The sequence below is a fragment of the Ceratosolen solmsi genome, unplaced genomic scaffold (genome assembly GCF_000503995.2).
Source record: "Ceratosolen solmsi marchali unplaced genomic scaffold, CerSol_1.0 scaffold29, whole genome shotgun sequence".
Classification (NCBI taxonomy): domain Eukaryota; kingdom Metazoa; phylum Arthropoda; class Insecta; order Hymenoptera; family Agaonidae; genus Ceratosolen; species Ceratosolen solmsi.
Window position 1 is genome coordinate 6274033 of NW_011948417.1, and position 17545 is coordinate 6291577.

The window sequence follows — 17545 nt, forward strand, 5'->3', positions numbered from 1 at the left end:
ATATAAATATATATATATTTCTCTGTATTAAAAAATTTCAACATAAATAATTAAAAATTACAAAATGACTTTCGTTAAAATAACATATTACTTTTTATTAAATTGAAATAGTTTATTAATAAATTTAAGTTTTAATTTAAAAAATGTTAAGTCAGAATCTTTTTAAAATAATGTACCGAAAAAATTTCGAATACACGAATCATAAAAATAATTTTGATAACAACAATTATTACAATAGTTTAATAGTTTATTTGAAAGAAATTATCAATTAAAAATAAAATAATAATCAAAATAGAATTATATTACTATATATTCGAGGCTAAAAAAAAATTAGCTATAATTTTTAAGGCATCAGAATAATAAAATAATGTCATTTATAGAAAACGCTAAATGAAGTAAGATTAATTTTCATAAGATGAAGAGAGGATTTGGTCATCTGTGATATTAATTAATAATACGGATTTATTCTAGATGTTCTAATTTCAACTTACTAAATACAGACATACATATTATAATTTTATTATCCTTTGAAATCCCACAATTGAATACTCTGAATAAAGTATAACTTATTTCGGTATATATAGGTATGCTAGAAAATAAATATTTTACACTTTTACTTATGCCAAAGTAAATAAATTTCTTATGTAAAAAAAAAACGAAAAAGAAAAAGGACCCTCTCCTCGGAGATAAATCAGCACTTGTTCGGCATCAATCATCCTCTTTACTCTAAAGTTGCGACTGGACCATCATTGATCAATCCGTCCCTTTCAAATGAGCATTTACTTAATTATAATCCAAGCACCATCCTTTATTAAATAAAATCTGTCCTTACAAAGGTAAAAAGCCAGCTGTTACATTGTCTTGCCGTTGTTCAGCGAGGGAGGAAATAATATTGAAATAAGAAAGGCTGACGAGTATTTTGTTCCACTCTACTTACTTGTAAAAGAACTAATAATATTAAATAATGTGCATTAGATTTATCTAAAAACTTGTGCAACAATACTTGTCGCGTACTAAAAGTATTAAGTTTATATATTGTATATACTCTCCTTATATTTGTCAATGCATTGCTTTATGTAACTTTCAAGTTTTTTATATTCATATGACAGTAAAATATAATTTTGCTATATCATTTGCATAAAAAACAGTCATTAAATAATCTTATCCTAGCTATTAAACTAATTATATATTAAATTATATATTAAAAATATTTGCGTAAATTAATGTATTTTCGTTTTAACTCATCTGACAACATATTTAAGTATTTGAATTTTAAGAAATTTATAATTATTTCATTAATTTGTCTATACCATATTAGATGTTAACATTATTAACATTATTACCTATAGTATTAACATTCGTGAAACAGAAAATGGGAAATTTATTTACAAAAATAATTTAACAGATACTTATATTTCTTATCACAATATAAAATTATAATTAATACATACAATTAATGTTAAAGTGTATATTTCTTTAACTGTTTTATTTATTTTCTATAGCAATCGAATTAAACGTAATAAAATATGTTCTACAACTGTATTCGTGTAAACATGTTACTGTATGATTACAATTGTAATAATGTAACAAAATTATCTTGTACTAAAAGAGCGAGAGAAAAAGCAAATATTATTTTCATTTAAGTATAAAGAGAATTATCAATAGTAATGAAATATTTATCTAAAATTAACATAATAAACATAAACATGTAGATGTTAATAAGCTATTTTTAGTCTGGTAATTTTTCAATATTTTCACAGCTTTAAAATATCGATTTTATAAATTTAAAATTTTCATATTCAATTTTCGTATCAATTAAAAAAATAATACTTAATTTATATGAATATATGAAGAACACTTATTTTCAATTATAAGATAAAATTTTATTTCTAATCTTACTAATGATAAAAATTTTATTTATGCTTCAGATTGATTAAATTTATTTAGAAAATGCAGACTTTAACATTAACGAAAGATATTGGTCAATTAACTATCGCTCAAAGAAATTTTTATGAGCACAATGGTTTCTTAGTTATACCTCGGCTTGTTCCCGTCAATATCCTGGACAAGTGCAGCAAAAGGTGTTGTACAGTATCTTGAAAGTTTTATCAGATTACGTCAATCTGTAAACATAAACATTTATACTTATATTTACGTATTAACATTCGCCATTAGAAGTTTAAACACACGTACACATATTAAAATTCACAATTTTGCTAATATATTTGGTAACTTTTCTATTTTATAATTTTAATAATAAATAAATATTAAATATTTAATTGATTTATAATAATAAATATATTTTATTTTCCACGTTAAAGAATTAAAGATCTAAATAACAAATTTAATATATCAAAAAAAAAAAAAAAATAGGAATAAAATAAAAATGGAAATAATACTTTAATATACAGAAAATATATAATTAATGAAATTTATATTGTATCAAAATTTTATATCGTTTAAAAATTAAAAGTACAAATCTTGTCAAAACGTTTATTTTTACATCTTAAAATTAGAATATTTTAACTTAATTATGTAAAAATTTTATAAAATATATTAGCTTAATTTAAATATTTTATAAAACTTTTGTATTGCCTTAATACAAATTAGATTTATATCCATTACATAAATGATAAAATCTGTATTATTATTTATTAATAATTTATAAAATTAACAATACGTAATTTAAAAAAATATTAATAATATACATAATGAAACACTTTTTCAATTATATAAATCATAATACTCTCGATGTACCGTATACTTATTTGACTTTAATTATTAATGTAAAAAAATTATTGTTACAAATGAAATATATAAAATTTGTTAAATATGATTTTTAAAATACGTTTAAATGTTTACACAAATAATTGTAATTTTTAAATAAATACTAACATATTTGTAAATTCCTATGTATTATTACATGATTCGTTGATTACTAGATTTGATGATTATGCTTCTGGAGTGATTCCTAAAGGTAGCATCACTATGATGAAAGATATAGTAGACCGTAATTCGATAAATAAAATTCAAGATATAGTAGAGGATAAGATCTTTCGAGAATATTTTGCATACAAAGAACTTTTGGATGTAGTAGAATCTTTCATCGGACCAAATATTATGGCAATGCATAGTATGCTCATTGCTAAGCCACCTGATATAGGAAGTGGAACTTCGAGGTAAACGTTATTTAAAATTTTTATACTTTCAATACCTCTTGAATAGAAAATTATTTTAATGCATTAATATACTATATGAATTTCAATGTTTATATTCGATATTCAATTTATAAGTACTACAATGCTTATTATTAAATTATCAAGAATTAGTTTTTATATGAAAGACATCTATTTAAACAATTTATTAATATTATTTATGAATTTTTTTATAAATTATTAAATAAATTTTAAAATTACTGTACATTTTGCTTTTGCATAATTTAACAATTTATAATTTGCTATTCATTTTGATATAGAATATTACGAATTTGTTATTTGAAATAGAATTATTTCTATTTTTTTTTTTTTTTTTTTAATCACTAATTCTACACTTTTTCGAATACTAATATTATTTGCTTACCATAATTTTATTCTACTTTTGTTCAAGAAAATATCTGCATTAATTTTATCATAAAAAACATCCTCGATTATAATCATTTAATAATTTATATTATTTAAACTTCTGTTTTAAAGTTTAAAATTGATAGCTTTCTGTTTATTAAACAATAAAACAGAATATGGACTCATCTAATTAGTGCATTTATTGATATTATTGGGCTTGACACATAGTATTTCCTAATATAACTGTACTTGTTTCGTATGAGTAATAGAGATTATAATTTGACTACAATTAAAATTAAATAACAATTAGGAAATAATTTTGCATAAATAATTTTATAATGTTTTATAAAAATTCATATTTTATATTATGTATTATTAATTATTAAAGCAATTTTCTATTTTAGGCATCCGCCACATCAAGATTTATTTTATTTTCCCTTTCGACCAGCATATAAAATAGTTGCCTCATGGACAGCTATAGAAAAGTGTAACAAACAAAATGGATGTCTTTATGTTTATGCAGGATCGCATCGTTACAATTTAATGAAGCATAGTTATACTAAAAACCTAGTAAACAAAATGTATTATGAAATTCAGGTACTGATAAACTGTAATAAAAATTAATTATTTAATATCGAATGTAACTATTTTTTAATGACATAGTCAGTGTTTCTAATACAAGCCAATATCATTTTCGAAAATAGAAGAGATATTTATATTATATTTATAACAAAATTTTTTTTATATAATTATTTATAAATTAGAAGCATCAAACTTGAAATATGTAAAGTACAAAACATAGATGTATGTAAAATGGCTTATGCTGATCCAAACGACATGCTCATCCTCATGAAGATTTGTGCACGCACCTACATACACAAATACTGTATGACTCATTCGCCTATTAAATAGTCTCCATAATCCCGCGTACCCATTCTTAATTGCCACTCTTTATCTATTTTCCTTTTGTTCGACTCTAATTTGGTTGGGTCGATTAATAATACCGATACAGTAGGACGTGAATATTCCTCATCTACAATTACTGGATATAAGATTGGTTCAAAACTCATCAGATTGCATGGTATTGAAATCTTATGTCATGCTGATTAAATGATTAATTTTTAATGATAATGTAGTAGCTTCGTATGAAGTAATCTTTGATGGAATTGTTAATTGTTACCTTCTATATAATAAAGGATCAAATCAAAGTCGTGATCGCTGCTTGTTCACTGTATAGCTACTGAATAAAGTAAATAAAAAAACTATGCGTATGCCAAAAATAGCATCAAATGCCATTGCCATGTCAATTTTTGGGGAAAAAATAAAAGAACATGCGAGAATTTTGTTGTAAACTATTTGACAATAGAAATTTTACTAGAAATGTACCGGTAAAAACATTTGTATAAGTAGCAGTTGCTAAATTTTCTTTCGACAATAGGTAGAAAAAACGCGTTTAAAAAGCTGAATTAACGGTTTAATCAGAGCTGTATTTTATAAAATAAATCCAGATTTATATTCATATTCAAACAGAAAGTGCTAGAACGTGACTAATTATCTTTATATAATTATAATATATATTACTCATAATCCTTTATAATTATTACATGTATAACTCATTATATTCCTTTCGCAATATATTCTTCAAATATACTATATTACAAACTTATCAAATAACATTTTAAATCATTAACAAAAATCGTCTTCATTATATTTTATTTTATATTTGTATTATATTTTTAAATATAATAAATGAATGGCCTGTTTTTATAGCACAGTATTATCGAATATATTAAATTACCAATAAAATTACCTACAATCTTATATTTAAACTAAACCAAAAATGTCAGAGCCCGAATTACCATACAATTCAATATCATCCATTCTTGACGGTCCAATCAAGATCATCGGACAAAATATTTCTTTTATTCTGTACCTTTCTTAATTTATATATTAAATTTGAAAGTGCTGTTAGTCTTTCATAAATACGGTTTTTATCACAAAAAACTATTTATGATACCTATTTAAATTTAAAACACAATAATTTTTTTCGCATATTTTTGCTTTCCTTTCATTATTCTAAAATTTCTTATTACTATATACTTAAACGAATCCAGGACAAATGTCATTTTATATCTCATTCTTTAATATTTTAAATACTTAAATGATATAGCTGTCGTAATTAATATGAAAATTAAAGTAGTCGTAAAATGGCTTTTCATGTATATTCTATTTATATTTTGAAATTATATAATTTTAACTAATATATTGGACATTATACTATGATGACGTATAACTTGATTAAAGAACATAGTCTATATTATAAATATTCTCCAAAATAAAATGTTTATTAAACGTGTAATATAATATATACAAGATCATTCTATGATTGTGTTTATACATTGATTAAACAGTATAAATATTCTCATTAAGGAGATTTGGTAAAAATTATTTGGCTACTTTTTTTCTTTAAACAGTTATGTTCCTAATTATTCTTGTAATATAAATTTCTGTATATTATTTTCTTTTAATTTTCTATTTAAGTTTTTTTTAATTATTATTTTCACAGAATTTTTCTAAACCAATATCATGGATTGATGTTGAAATGGAACCTGGTGATACCTTATTCTTTCATCCATTATTGGTTCATGGTTCTGGGACAAATACTTCTAATCACACAAGAAAGGCAATTTCTTGTCATTATGCTGATGCAGATTGTTATTATATAGATGTAAGATAAAGCAAATCATTCTCTAGTATTTGATTGTTAAAACCTAACGTTTTAAAATTATATATTAAAAAAGATCAAAATTAAATACAATATTAATTTTCCTAATGTTACTTTACAGATAAATTAATTTATACTTAATAAATAATGTAAGATTTAGAAGATAAATAAAAATAAGAAATTTATTTATTTACAGGTTGAAAAAACTATTCAGCAAAATATCAGTGATGAAGTAACGAATATAGTAAAACAACGCTTTAATTATAATGCTGATATAAAATATAAAGATATTTGGAAATTCAAATCGATCCTAATAAGAGGTATCCGATCATCGCTATAAAGTTTACTGGCTACATAATTAATTTTGGTGAACTCAAAAACTAAAATTATTAATAACAATATAAATAATAAAGAGCTATAATTTATGTACTCATATGGTACAAACTATAAGGGAAATTTTCAGCTTCATTTTATTGTTAAATTATATCAAGATTTTTTTGTCTTTGTATGAAATTATTACTGGATAGTTGAAGAATATAACAATATTTATAATATGGGTTTTTGTATGTATTTTCATGGACGCTTAAACTAGAAGTACGACAAGCTGCTAAACATAACTGAAAACGATCAAGACTTCTTAGACGTAGCTTCAAGATGTCTTCACCTTGCTTTAATTTTAATTTATTTTTATAAAGTTGGTTAAAATTTAAACCTTTTTTCTTCTTAATCTACAATTATTTTATACATTATCATTCTACGCTAATAAAAAATTCAAATTACTATAATAACAAGATTGTGTTTAATGACTTTTTATACACATTATGAGTACCTTTTTTGGATCAAGACAACATGATACACAATATTCAAAAATTGTACAGCAACCTTGGGGATTACATGTTTTACAAGTATATCTATTTCTTATTAAGGGCACTGAATAAGAACTGGTATTTTCTAATATTTGAGCGTTGCAGCAACCATTAGAAAGTTCATACCGACTACATACATAACCTTTTTCATCGACAATTAAAAATTTATCCTATAATAAACATAGAAATACTTTTTATTCAAATATTTATAATTTTAATGGCTGAAAAAGAAATATTTACCTGAATTGAATTTCGACACTGTCTTAAAGATGTTTCATTATTAACATACTTTTCAACATTTACAAGTTCTACTGATTTTGTATTTCCACCATCATTCAATACTTCCATGTGCCATAATAAAGATTTATCAGAAGATTTAATTAGCTCTCCATCTTCTTCTTCGCTATTCAATATCTCATTACTATTGTCACCAAGATTTATATTATCTATATCATCAAAGTCATTTCCGAAGATCAGCCCTTTCTGTTGATTAAATGATATTTTTGCAGATACACCATAGGATATTTTTAAATAATTCTAAAACACAAACCTCAAAGTGCAATAAAGAAAATATGCAGTAAACAAATAAAAAGGCAAAAAGAAGACCAAATATTAACCGTCGTCGAGCATATTTAAAAAGATTAAAACAAGCTATCATATTTTAATAACTAGTTCGAGAGGTTATTTATTTTTTAAGTTTTCAAATATATTTAGCATATTTGTGTGAAAAGATTAAAAAGATTTTTTTCTTTATATAGGTACATTTTTTTAACAAAAATTAATAGTTTATTCATATTTTTTTTTTACTTAATAAAACAGAATAAACTATTAATAATCTGAAATAAACTAAAACAAATAACAAGTTTTTAAGGTTATGTTGCAATAAATAAATATGAATACACCTTCGATATTCTTCATGCAATAATGATTTAACAAGAATACGATTGAAACATCATTTATTAATAACAAAATTAAATATTTAATTTTATATTTATTATTATCGTAACTAAATTTCGAGAGAAAGAAATTTTTGTATAGTATAGAATTCCATCTTATATTGTGCTAAATCCTTTAACACTTAATTATTAAATTATTCATTAAAAAGAAAAAATTATTTTTAGAAGTTCGTTAAATAACATTTTCAAAAACTAATAAATGATACAATTTTAAAAATAATGCAAAATTGATTTCAAAATTTAAATTGACAAATGTTGAATACAAATTTTATTGCTTGATAGCTCCTACCCTAAAACGTGTAGATAGTAACTAATTTAATACTTAATTATCAAAATGAAAATAAAATGTTGTTTACGAGATAAACTCTTGGAATGTATGCACTCAATTGTCATTGTCTAGATGTATGTTAATTTATAATATTTAATAGTTTATATTCGACCTTTATATAGATTGCGAAGATTATTATATTATCTAGTAGCATGATATTTTTTTCTGTAGATAAATATATTTATAATTCCAAGAAAAATAATTACTCTACAATCTTGGGCATTAAGAATTACAGTTTAATAAAGAAAAAGTTGTATAAGAAACATTATACTTTTAAAAAGAAAATTGAAAATATAGATTATAGAAAATACTCGCATCATCTATTTTCCGAATACTTTATATTAAACAACGAAAGCTGCTAATAATAATAATTATAACAACAAGTGAATATTTAAGTAGACAACTTTAATGAAATCAATTTAATCCAATATTGAATAATAGTGGACTTTTCGATTACCGTTACTTGTAAAACAGAATAAAATCCATTAATTCAAGTGTTTGGACCTTCATTTACAAAATAATGCTCAGTGGAAAAAATATTATAAGAATTTTAGCAAATATTAGTATAGCTAAATATAATAATGCCTTAACAAATATTGTACAGCTTATATAAATTTTATTAAAAATCGCCAATCGAATAAGTGTAAATTAAAAGTAGAAAATATCAATATAGAGTTAAGTATATAGTACAAACTTTATAAAATAAAAATAAATAAATACCTGTCTGTCTACAATATTTAAAATTTAAACATATTTATAATTGGATGGAATATATAGATGGAATAAAATGAAAAATATTTTTAACCTACTACTTGGGATATAGTAGATGAAAAAACAATATTACAATAGTATTTGCCATTTGGATTTTGATTTTATAATTTGGTGTTGTTAAGAATTTATAAAATAATAATTTCTAATATATATTGCATGGACATAATATTTATTTCAAGCTTATTATTCTAAAGGATTTATTAAAGTAAAATTTTAATTTAGAACACAGTTATTTTACATTTATGATTGATGTATTTAAAAATTCGCGGGATTACTACATGTTATTTGTGCACAGTCCATGTCTAAATCCATCCTTAATCTAAGTCAGTTTTAAAGTTTATGATATGCTTTGCAAGTATTGGATTGCCAAATTATACTTTTATTCTGGAATTTTATTTTAATAAATTGATAAATGATTAGAATATTCGAATAGCTATGGCAAATGTTAAAACTACACCACAAGATATGCCACCAGCAGGTGGTTATTCTTCAATAACTTACGAACGTATATTTCTTAAAAAATTTTTTACTGGTAAAATCATTATATATAAATAATTATTCTGTATTATATAATTATTATATATTTGTTCACTGAGAATTAAAGCATATAAAATTAATTTTTTCAGTTAAACGCTCTGTAGCATTAGCTTTTTTTGTTTGGGGAGTTGGCTGTGTAGGATATTATTACAGTTATAGATTTAAGTTTCGTACTCTTGCTGAAATTAATGGTGCTAGGAATGTGTTATTTGCAACGTTAGTAGCTGAAAGAGACAGAGCGTAAGTGATATATTTATTCACTAGGTTAAAATATAAAAATGATGTTTTCTTATAATGTTTATGTTATAATGTACACAGATACTTAAAACAGATAAGAAAAAATCGAGATTTTGAAAGAGAAGTAATGAAAAATGTACCAAATTGGGTAGTTGGTACTTATTATGGAGAGCCAATTTATAAAACATTAGTTGATAAATATCGTAGAGAGGATTGTAAAGAAGTTTTTTCCTTCACAGATTTGTATTCTTATCTCTATCTTAATCATCGCTATACTATATATGGAGGAACACCATGGAGATTCTAATAGAATATATATATATATATATGTATAACAGCAACATATATTGTATAAAAAATTATAAATTTGTATAATTTGCATTATACAAATATCTTATAAAATAAGTTAATAATAAAGTAGATATTAATACGTATATTTTTAGTTTTATTTATAAAGTATATATATATATAAACTTATATACATAATATTAATGTGACAAGTCAAATATTAAAATAATTAATCAATTTTAACTTTTTCCTTCCATGTTATGTTGGGTAATATTTATTTCTTCCATTCTTTTTTGTACTATTATTGGTTGTACTTCCAAATATATTTCCATTACTCTATGATTAATATTGATAAACTTTTGTGTACAATTATTAACGCAATTATTCTGAAATAAAAATGTTTATAATATAGTAATTAAATATATATATATATAAATATATATATTGAATATATACCTCATCAAATTCTATTTCTCTTGAATTGAACGTATTAGTACAACGTGTAAAACATGTATCTGAGATTTGATTGTAAAGATGAAGAAAATTTTTAAACTAACGTTAAAAATAAATATGTTAATTTATTTAATTGAACTATATTATGAAATTTAATTATAGACTAATTACATTTTTTATTTGGTCCATGTCAAAATAATACTGCAAGGCAAAAATACTTATCCTTGATTTATATGTGAATTAATATTATTTTTTTATATATATTTGTATAAATAAAATAATTATAATTTAATATGTTTATAAAACTTTTGAAGACAATACGTATTGCATAACTGGCATTATGTAAGTGATATTAATATAGGTTAACTAGAAGTATAAATTTGTAAACAAATTATAAATATCTATACATAAATTACTTTGGTCAATAATTTATAAATAAATAAATAATATAATATATTGATAAACAATTTTATATATTACATTAAATAAAAATCAATTTTATAATATTTCTAAAAGAAGAAAATATATCAATTATATGACGCTCTACTGACGAGATCAAAATAACTAGTCTAAATTTTGGCTTTAATTACTGTTTAATGAAAATATATTTTAATACATATGTATGCACACAATCATTATTATAATTTTGAATAAAAATAATAATAATAATACTAATAGTCTTATCATTACAAATTCTAATTACAAACTATTGTTGTCATCATTATGAACTAAAAGTTAAGTTTAATCTGCAATTTGTATATTACGGAATTTAAGTACTCAAAATTTTAATTGAATACTAAATTGTAAAAATAAAAATATATTAATATCCTTGTATAAAATTATAATACGATAATTATACTTTACATTAATCGTGTTAATAATATTCTTATTTTGTGACTCAGTGAAGTTCAGTAATAAGAATTCATTGCTACCGTTATAAAACCAGTTAAAAACATCATTAATACTAGTGTAAAAACATTATTTATATATTAATTAGTATAATTCAGTATTTAATAAATATTAAAAACTAAAATAAATTGGTTTTTCTGATAAATGTCACATATAATTACCATATAATAAATATATAATGAGGAATTCAAAATCTTGTAGCATTTGTGCTGAAAAAATATTCCAAGTACAAGTGTATATACTATAAATAATGCAATAATATAAAATACGAACAATAATTACTAGAATTAATGACCTATAATATAATTGATGGAAATATAAAATATATTATTAAAACTAATATATCTGAAATTATGTTAGTTTTGGTTTTCTAATTAGTACAAAATTTAATAATAAACGCTATTAAAGAATCCATGTTTTCGAATGGTGTTTATATCTCAAGATTTAAGTAAATATTTAGGTGCAAAAATATTTCAAATCTGAACTATAATTCAAAACATTCAACGGTATTTAATATTATATAAGAATACAAAACATTTCAATTCAAATTAACTAAATTATACTTTTTTATTAATTATATTTACTATCAAGATACATATGATTGATTAAATTATTATTTTTCAATAAAATAAGTTCGTTTAGAAGATAATGCTGCATAATAAATAAATAAATATATATACGTGTTGTGTGCGTGCGTGTGTGCGTTTGTGCGGGCGCGTTCATGCAATAAGCTAAATCTTTCTTTAACAGAATGAAATCAAAATTTGAAAGCTGTGCTTAAAAAAAATGTTTTATAACTAAAACTCTGTTTACATGAGTTTTCGTGTCGTGTTGATGAGAATTGACGTAAATAGATGCCACACGGTCATGACGACGCCTTCATTGTCATTTATTTTAATTCTCAAAATTGATACAATATTCTTACTTGAATTTGTTTTTAGAAAACAATAAAAATTAAAAAAACAAATTGCATCTGAATTGATGAACAATCTTCTTGATAATTTTAGTTGATTTTAATAAAAATGAGTCGAAGGAGAGCGCATGATGATGATGATGGATACGGTTAGTATTGAGAATTACTAAAATGTTTATAATTTATATTGTTATTTATATTACTAAGTAAATTCAATTTAATAAATTTCAGATAGAGTTTATAAGAAGCGAAGACGAGTTTCAGAAAATCAAGAGATTGAAGATCGACTGGAATCTCTTATTTTACGAGTTGGAGAAAAATCTACTTCATCATTAGAGAGTAATTTAGAAGGATTAGCTTCTGTTTTAGAAGCCGATTTAGGATTATTTAGAAGTAAGATTTTACGAATATTAACAGATTGTGCCATTAAAATGCCCGAGAAATGTACAATCTATACAACTTTAGTTGGTTTATTAAACGCTAAAAATTTTAATTTTGGCGGAGAATTTGTTGACTACATGGTTAAAAATTTCAAAGATGCGTTAAAAGCAGGCAAATGGGATGTAGCTAGATATTCCTTAAGATTTTTAGCAGACTTAGTTAATTGTCATGTTTTATCATGTGGTTCATTAATGCAGTTATTTGATAGTATGCTTGATGCAGCTAACGAAGATAGTGTACCACAAGTAAGACGTGATTGGTATGTTTATGCTGTTTTATCGACGTTACCATGGGTTGGAAGGGAACTTTATGAAAAAAAAGAACAAGAGCTTGATCATCTTATGGTAACAATTGAAGTATTTTTAAATAAACGTAATAAAAAACATCAGCCAGCACTGAGAGTTTGGTTTAGTGATGCGCCGCATCCACAAGAAGAATATTTAGACTGTCTTTGGGCTCAAGTACGTAAATTAAGACAAGATAATTGGGCAGAAAAACATATTCCAAGACCTTATCTAGCTTTTGATTCCATATTGTGTGAAGCTCTTCAACATAATTTACCTGTATTAATACCGCCACCACATCATGATACATATATTTATCCACTGCCAACAGTGGTTTTTAGAATGTTTGATTACACAGATTGCCCAGCAGAAGGTCCAGCATTGCCAGGAAGTCATGCTATTGAAAGATATCTGATGGAAGAACATTTACGTCAAATTATAGATACATTTTACCAAGAAAGAAAAGATTGGTATGTTATAAAATTATATACCTACAATAGTTTAATAATTTAACAAGATCGTATAAAAAAAGATTGAACACAATGATTTAATTATATATTTCATTTATAATTCTAAATAATTTTATTTACTTTTTTTTCTTAATATTTATCAAATTATTAATTACAATGTTTCAGAAAAATATTTATTTCAATACTACTTTTATTTGCTCTTATTACACTCTTATTACAAGTATTACAATCTATTATTTATTCAGTAGTTAATTGTTATTTGTGAATCTATAGTTTATTTATATAACTATTTTTGTGATCAGTTGCTTTGAAGTTAAGAAAGTAGTTTAATTAAAATCTATTAATGATTAATACTATACAGTGAAATAAAGTAATCTATGATTTTTATGATATTAGAATTCATTATGTTATTCTGGAAAAATTTATTATTAAATTAATGTTTCAATTTTTTCAACTATTAATTTGCTTTACATAAATTGTATTATTTAAAATTATATTGAAGATTTTTTTTACAGTGCAGCCCAGCTCTTAAATTTTCCCTATAAAACTAAAATTCCTTTAGATTATTGTGTAGTTGAAGTAATGTTTGGTGAATTATTTAAACTTCCAACCCCAAAGCATTTGGAAATTTGTTATGGATCAATTCTTATTGAGCTTTGCAAATTACAACCATCAACAATGCCCCAAGTAATTAACATTAACATCCTCAATATTTCATATTAGAATATATATCTATATATTACATTCTAAAATTTGACCTTTTATTCTTTTAGGTATTAGCTCAAGCAACAGAAATATTATTCCGCCGTATAGATAGTATGGCAGCAACTGCATTTGATCGGTTTGTTTGGTGGTTTTCTTATCATTTAAGCAATTTTCAATTCAGATGGTCTTGGGAAGATTGGGATTCCTGTTTACAGCGTGATGCTGAACATCCACGACCAAAATTCATTCGTGAAGTCTTATTAAAGTCATTAAGGTGATTATAGAATATTGAAATAAAGTTAAATGAAATTTGTCTTAGAAGAAATAGTGGTAATACAATAAAAAGTTAGACAAAATATTGATATTAATTTATTTTTATAATTCTAAACAAATATTTAAAACAAATTAAAAGCGATTTTTTTATATTTTTAGATTATCATACTACAATAGAATCCGAGATATGATGCCTCAAACATATATGGAATTAATACCCATTACACCTGAACCTATTTATAAATATTCATCTGAAGGAGCTAGTTTGTGATATTTTTAAACAATTTTTTAACTATACATTAAATTTTTTTTCATAACAAAATTTTATGATTTAGGTTCACTTGCCGGTACATCAGTAGCGCATGAACTTGTTATGTCAATTAGACGTAAATGCACTCCAGAAGAGGCATTAAATGTTTTAAATACTTTACCAGGGCCAGGAGAAAATGAAGAAAACTATTCGTTTAATCCTTTGAAAATTGATGTATTTGTACAAACTTTATTAAATTTAGGTTCAAAAAGTTTTAGTCATAGTTTTGCAGCTATTGGAAAATTTCATTATGTTTTTAAAGTACAATTTTCTATCAAATTATTTATTTTTTATCCTTTTTTGTAGGTAGTTTCACTTAAATTTTTCGTTTTATTCAGGTTCTTGCTGAAACTGAGGAAGCACAAATTTGTATTTTAAGAAATATGTATGCCTTATGGAAAAATCATTTTCAAATGATGGTTGTATTAACTGATAAATTTTTGAAAACTGGAATTATAGAATGCAGTGCTATTGCTAATTGGATATTCTCAAAAGAAATGGCTTCTGAATTTACAAAGTTAGTATTTCATTAATAAAATCATAAATATATAAAGACAGAATTTTATTAATTTAATCATTTTAAAGGCTTTATATTTGGGAAATTTTACACCTTACTATTCGTAAAAAAAATAAACATGTCATTAAATTAAGTAAAGAATTAACCGAAGCGAGAGAGAAATTACGACGTGCAGAAAGCAGATCGGGTTCATCGTCAGATGATGAAGACAAAGACAAAGGCGAAAGACCATCAGAAGACATAGTGGAAAGAATGGAGGAAAAATTGGAAGCAGCTCAAGGCGATCAAAAAAATTTGTTTTTAATTATTTTTCAAGTATGAATCATATTTTTTTTTTTTTTTTTTTTTTTTTTTTTTTTTTTTTTATATATATATACAAAAATCTGAAAGAATTCATAAAGACTACTTTATTAATATTTTTATTTAGCGCTTTATAATGATTCTTTCTGAACATTTGGCAAGATGCGATACAGATGGCATTGACTACAACACACATTGGTATAAATGGACAATTGGAAGACTTCAACAAGTATTCCTTACAGTAAGCAGAAATAAACATTTATGTGTTCTTTTTAAAAAAATATATGCAGGTGCATATATGTGTGTATATATACGTATATGCATATGTGTATATATACGTATATGTATATGTGTATATATATGTATATGTATATATATTTATTTGCATGTGTATATATAAATATACGCGTATACATAAATATTTATTTTTGCAGCATCATGAACAAGTTCAGAAATATTCTTCAACATTAGAAACATTACTTTTTACTCCAGATTTGGATCCACACATTTTAGATGTGTTTCATCAGTTTGTTTCTCTTCGAGCGTGAATATTTACTCCTTAATTTCCTATTCAATCTTCCTTTTAAGACTGATAAAAAGTCTTTGTATAATTTTCTTCTGATATTCAATAAAGTATTAGAATTATTAGATGAGTACGTTTAAATTAGAAATTTAAAACAAACTGTAACAAACGTATTTGAAAATCGTACTAGATTTTTATCTAAAAATTAGAAGAATGTTTAGATATTATGAACTGTTCAAGAAAAAAAAAATGTCTCAAAGAATTACTTATGCGATATATTTAAGATTCTATGTGCGTATGTATATACCTTCTTTGTATATCTTATTTCATTTGATAATAAATATACTAAATAAAAGTAAAATATTGATTTAAAATCCATCCACAGGTTCTTCAAATGCAAGTTCAGGTGGTGTTGTAAAAAGAGATCTCTTGACAAAAGGTCGATTTTTATTTCGTAATTCGGTCGTGGCTTTTAAATTTCCTTTATCAAATTGTTCTTTGTAATATGTTTGAACGTTTCCATCGTATAAAGGATTTTGCATAATTTTCTAATTAAAAATAGTTATTAGGTTTATGAACAAAATTTTTCTTTTAATTATAAATAATTTACCTTTATATCAAATTCAGAATTTTCTATTAAAGGAGTAAAGTCGCCGTCACAATAATTGTCAAAGTATTCAGTTAAGAAAGATGATTCAGATAAAGGAGGATCACCTATTATTTCTTCTAAAGCATCTTTAGAAGCACATAATCTAAAATATTTCATTAACAATTCTCTTCTTTTTCCTGACATAATCATGTTATCAATTATCAGAATATATTATACATGCAGAAGGATTTTTAAACCGTTACCAATTTTTTGATTTTCAACTTTAGGTGATACAAAAATTCCTTGTGTTTCTGAATTCCATTTGGCTGAACTATCTGAATCATAATCCAATTTCACAGTTGTTTTGTGATATACAATAGGAGTTTTTAATTTGGAACAATGATTAAAATCTTCTACTGACATTTTTATGTTTACAATTATTTCCTACTAAATAGGATAAAACTGTTCACTTATGTTTAATCACTTAAGAAATAAAAAAATAACAGTTTGGTTTCCATAGAAACGCATCAATATCCCACGAGCTGGCAGAAGTAATTTTATTATCAACTTCTTTGGAAAGCGAATAAAAG

At 23.6% G+C, this 17545-nt stretch overlaps 5 protein-coding genes across 6 annotated transcripts in view; 3 read left to right on the forward strand and 2 right to left on the reverse strand.

Moving 5' to 3' along the window:
• The window catches only part of LOC105359733 (phytanoyl-CoA dioxygenase, peroxisomal-like), a 52094-nt gene extending 45298 nt beyond the window's left edge, over positions 1-6796 (forward strand). The window contains exons 2-6 of the mRNA XM_011496391.1: positions 1929-2081; positions 2943-3179; positions 3965-4157; positions 6127-6288; positions 6482-6796. Of these exons, the coding sequence (XP_011494693.1) occupies positions 1951-2081; positions 2943-3179; positions 3965-4157; positions 6127-6288; positions 6482-6625 (867 nt within the window). The 5' untranslated portion in view covers positions 1929-1950 and the 3' untranslated portion in view covers positions 6626-6796. The remainder of the gene's footprint in view (positions 1-1928; positions 2082-2942; positions 3180-3964; positions 4158-6126; positions 6289-6481) is intronic.
• A 1-nt stretch (position 6797) lies between these two features.
• On the reverse strand, positions 6798-7836 carry LOC105360012 (uncharacterized; the record flags this gene model as incomplete). Its single annotated transcript, XM_011496783.1, has 4 exons — positions 7702-7836; positions 7392-7634; positions 7115-7321; positions 6798-7013 (listed from the first exon to the last, which is right to left on the reverse strand). Coding segments are annotated over exons 1-4 (774 nt in total), but the record flags the coding sequence as incomplete, so codon positions are not given.
• Positions 7837-9641: 1805 nt separating this feature from the next.
• Positions 9642-10287, forward strand: ND-B16.6 (NADH dehydrogenase (ubiquinone) B16.6 subunit). Its single transcript, XM_011496785.1, has 3 exons — positions 9642-9732; positions 9833-9983; positions 10062-10287. The coding sequence occupies exons 1-3, from the start codon at positions 9642-9644 to the stop codon at positions 10285-10287; spliced, it is 468 nt and encodes a 155-aa protein (XP_011495087.1).
• A 2186-nt stretch (positions 10288-12473) lies between these two features.
• Cbp80 (nuclear cap-binding protein subunit 1) lies at positions 12474-16493 on the forward strand. The gene is made up of 10 exons (XM_011496393.1): positions 12474-12692; positions 12775-13738; positions 14254-14425; positions 14512-14717; positions 14876-14979; positions 15052-15287; positions 15365-15543; positions 15612-15858; positions 15971-16084; positions 16278-16493. Exons 1-10 carry the CDS (start codon positions 12653-12655, stop codon positions 16389-16391), a joined length of 2376 nt encoding a protein of 791 aa, XP_011494695.1. The 5' UTR covers positions 12474-12652; the 3' UTR covers positions 16392-16493.
• LOC105359734 (uncharacterized) lies at positions 16483-17461 on the reverse strand. Of its 2 annotated transcripts, XR_912779.1 has the most exons (4): positions 17219-17461; positions 16977-17152; positions 16674-16914; positions 16483-16564 (listed from the first exon to the last, which is right to left on the reverse strand). XR_912779.1 is itself a non-coding variant. In XM_011496392.1 (3 exons), exons 1-3 carry the CDS (start codon positions 17376-17378, stop codon positions 16735-16737), a joined length of 516 nt encoding a protein of 171 aa, XP_011494694.1. In that variant the 5' UTR covers positions 17379-17461; the 3' UTR covers positions 16574-16734. The 2 variants fall into 2 exon arrangements, 1 of the variants encoding a protein (XP_011494694.1); XM_011496392.1 differs by lacking the exon at positions 16483-16564 and having other exon boundaries at positions 16574-16914.
• Between the last annotated feature and the right edge of the window lie 84 nt (positions 17462-17545).

Bases quoted from the DNA above. Each gene is read 5' to 3' on its own strand.
- ND-B16.6 (XM_011496785.1), top strand. From the start codon at position 9,642: ATGGCAAATGTTAAAACTACACCACAAGATATGCCACCAGCAGGTGGT. The intron at 9,733-9,832 runs TTACTGGTAAAA...TAATTTTTTCAG, and splicing joins TATATTTCTTAAAAAATTTT to TTAAACGCTCTGTAGCATTA. The intron at 9,984-10,061 runs GTAAGTGATATA...TAATGTACACAG, and splicing joins GTAGCTGAAAGAGACAGAGC to ATACTTAAAACAGATAAGAA.
- Cbp80 (XM_011496393.1), top strand. From the start codon at position 12,653: ATGAGTCGAAGGAGAGCGCATGATGATGATGATGGATACG. The intron at 12,693-12,774 runs GTTAGTATTGAG...AATAAATTTCAG, and splicing joins TGATGATGATGATGGATACG to ATAGAGTTTATAAGAAGCGA. The intron at 15,859-15,970 runs GTATGAATCATA...ATTTTTATTTAG, and splicing joins TGTTTTTAATTATTTTTCAA to CGCTTTATAATGATTCTTTC.
- LOC105359734 (XM_011496392.1), bottom strand. From the start codon at position 17,378: ATGTCAGTAGAAGATTTTAATCATTGTTCCAAATTAAAAACTCCTATT. The intron at 17,153-17,218 runs GTAACGGTTTAA...TGATTATGTCAG, and splicing joins AGTTGAAAATCAAAAAATTG to GAAAAAGAAGAGAATTGTTA. The intron at 16,915-16,976 runs GTAAATTATTTA...ATTTTTAATTAG, and splicing joins ATTCTGAATTTGATATAAAG to AAAATTATGCAAAATCCTTT.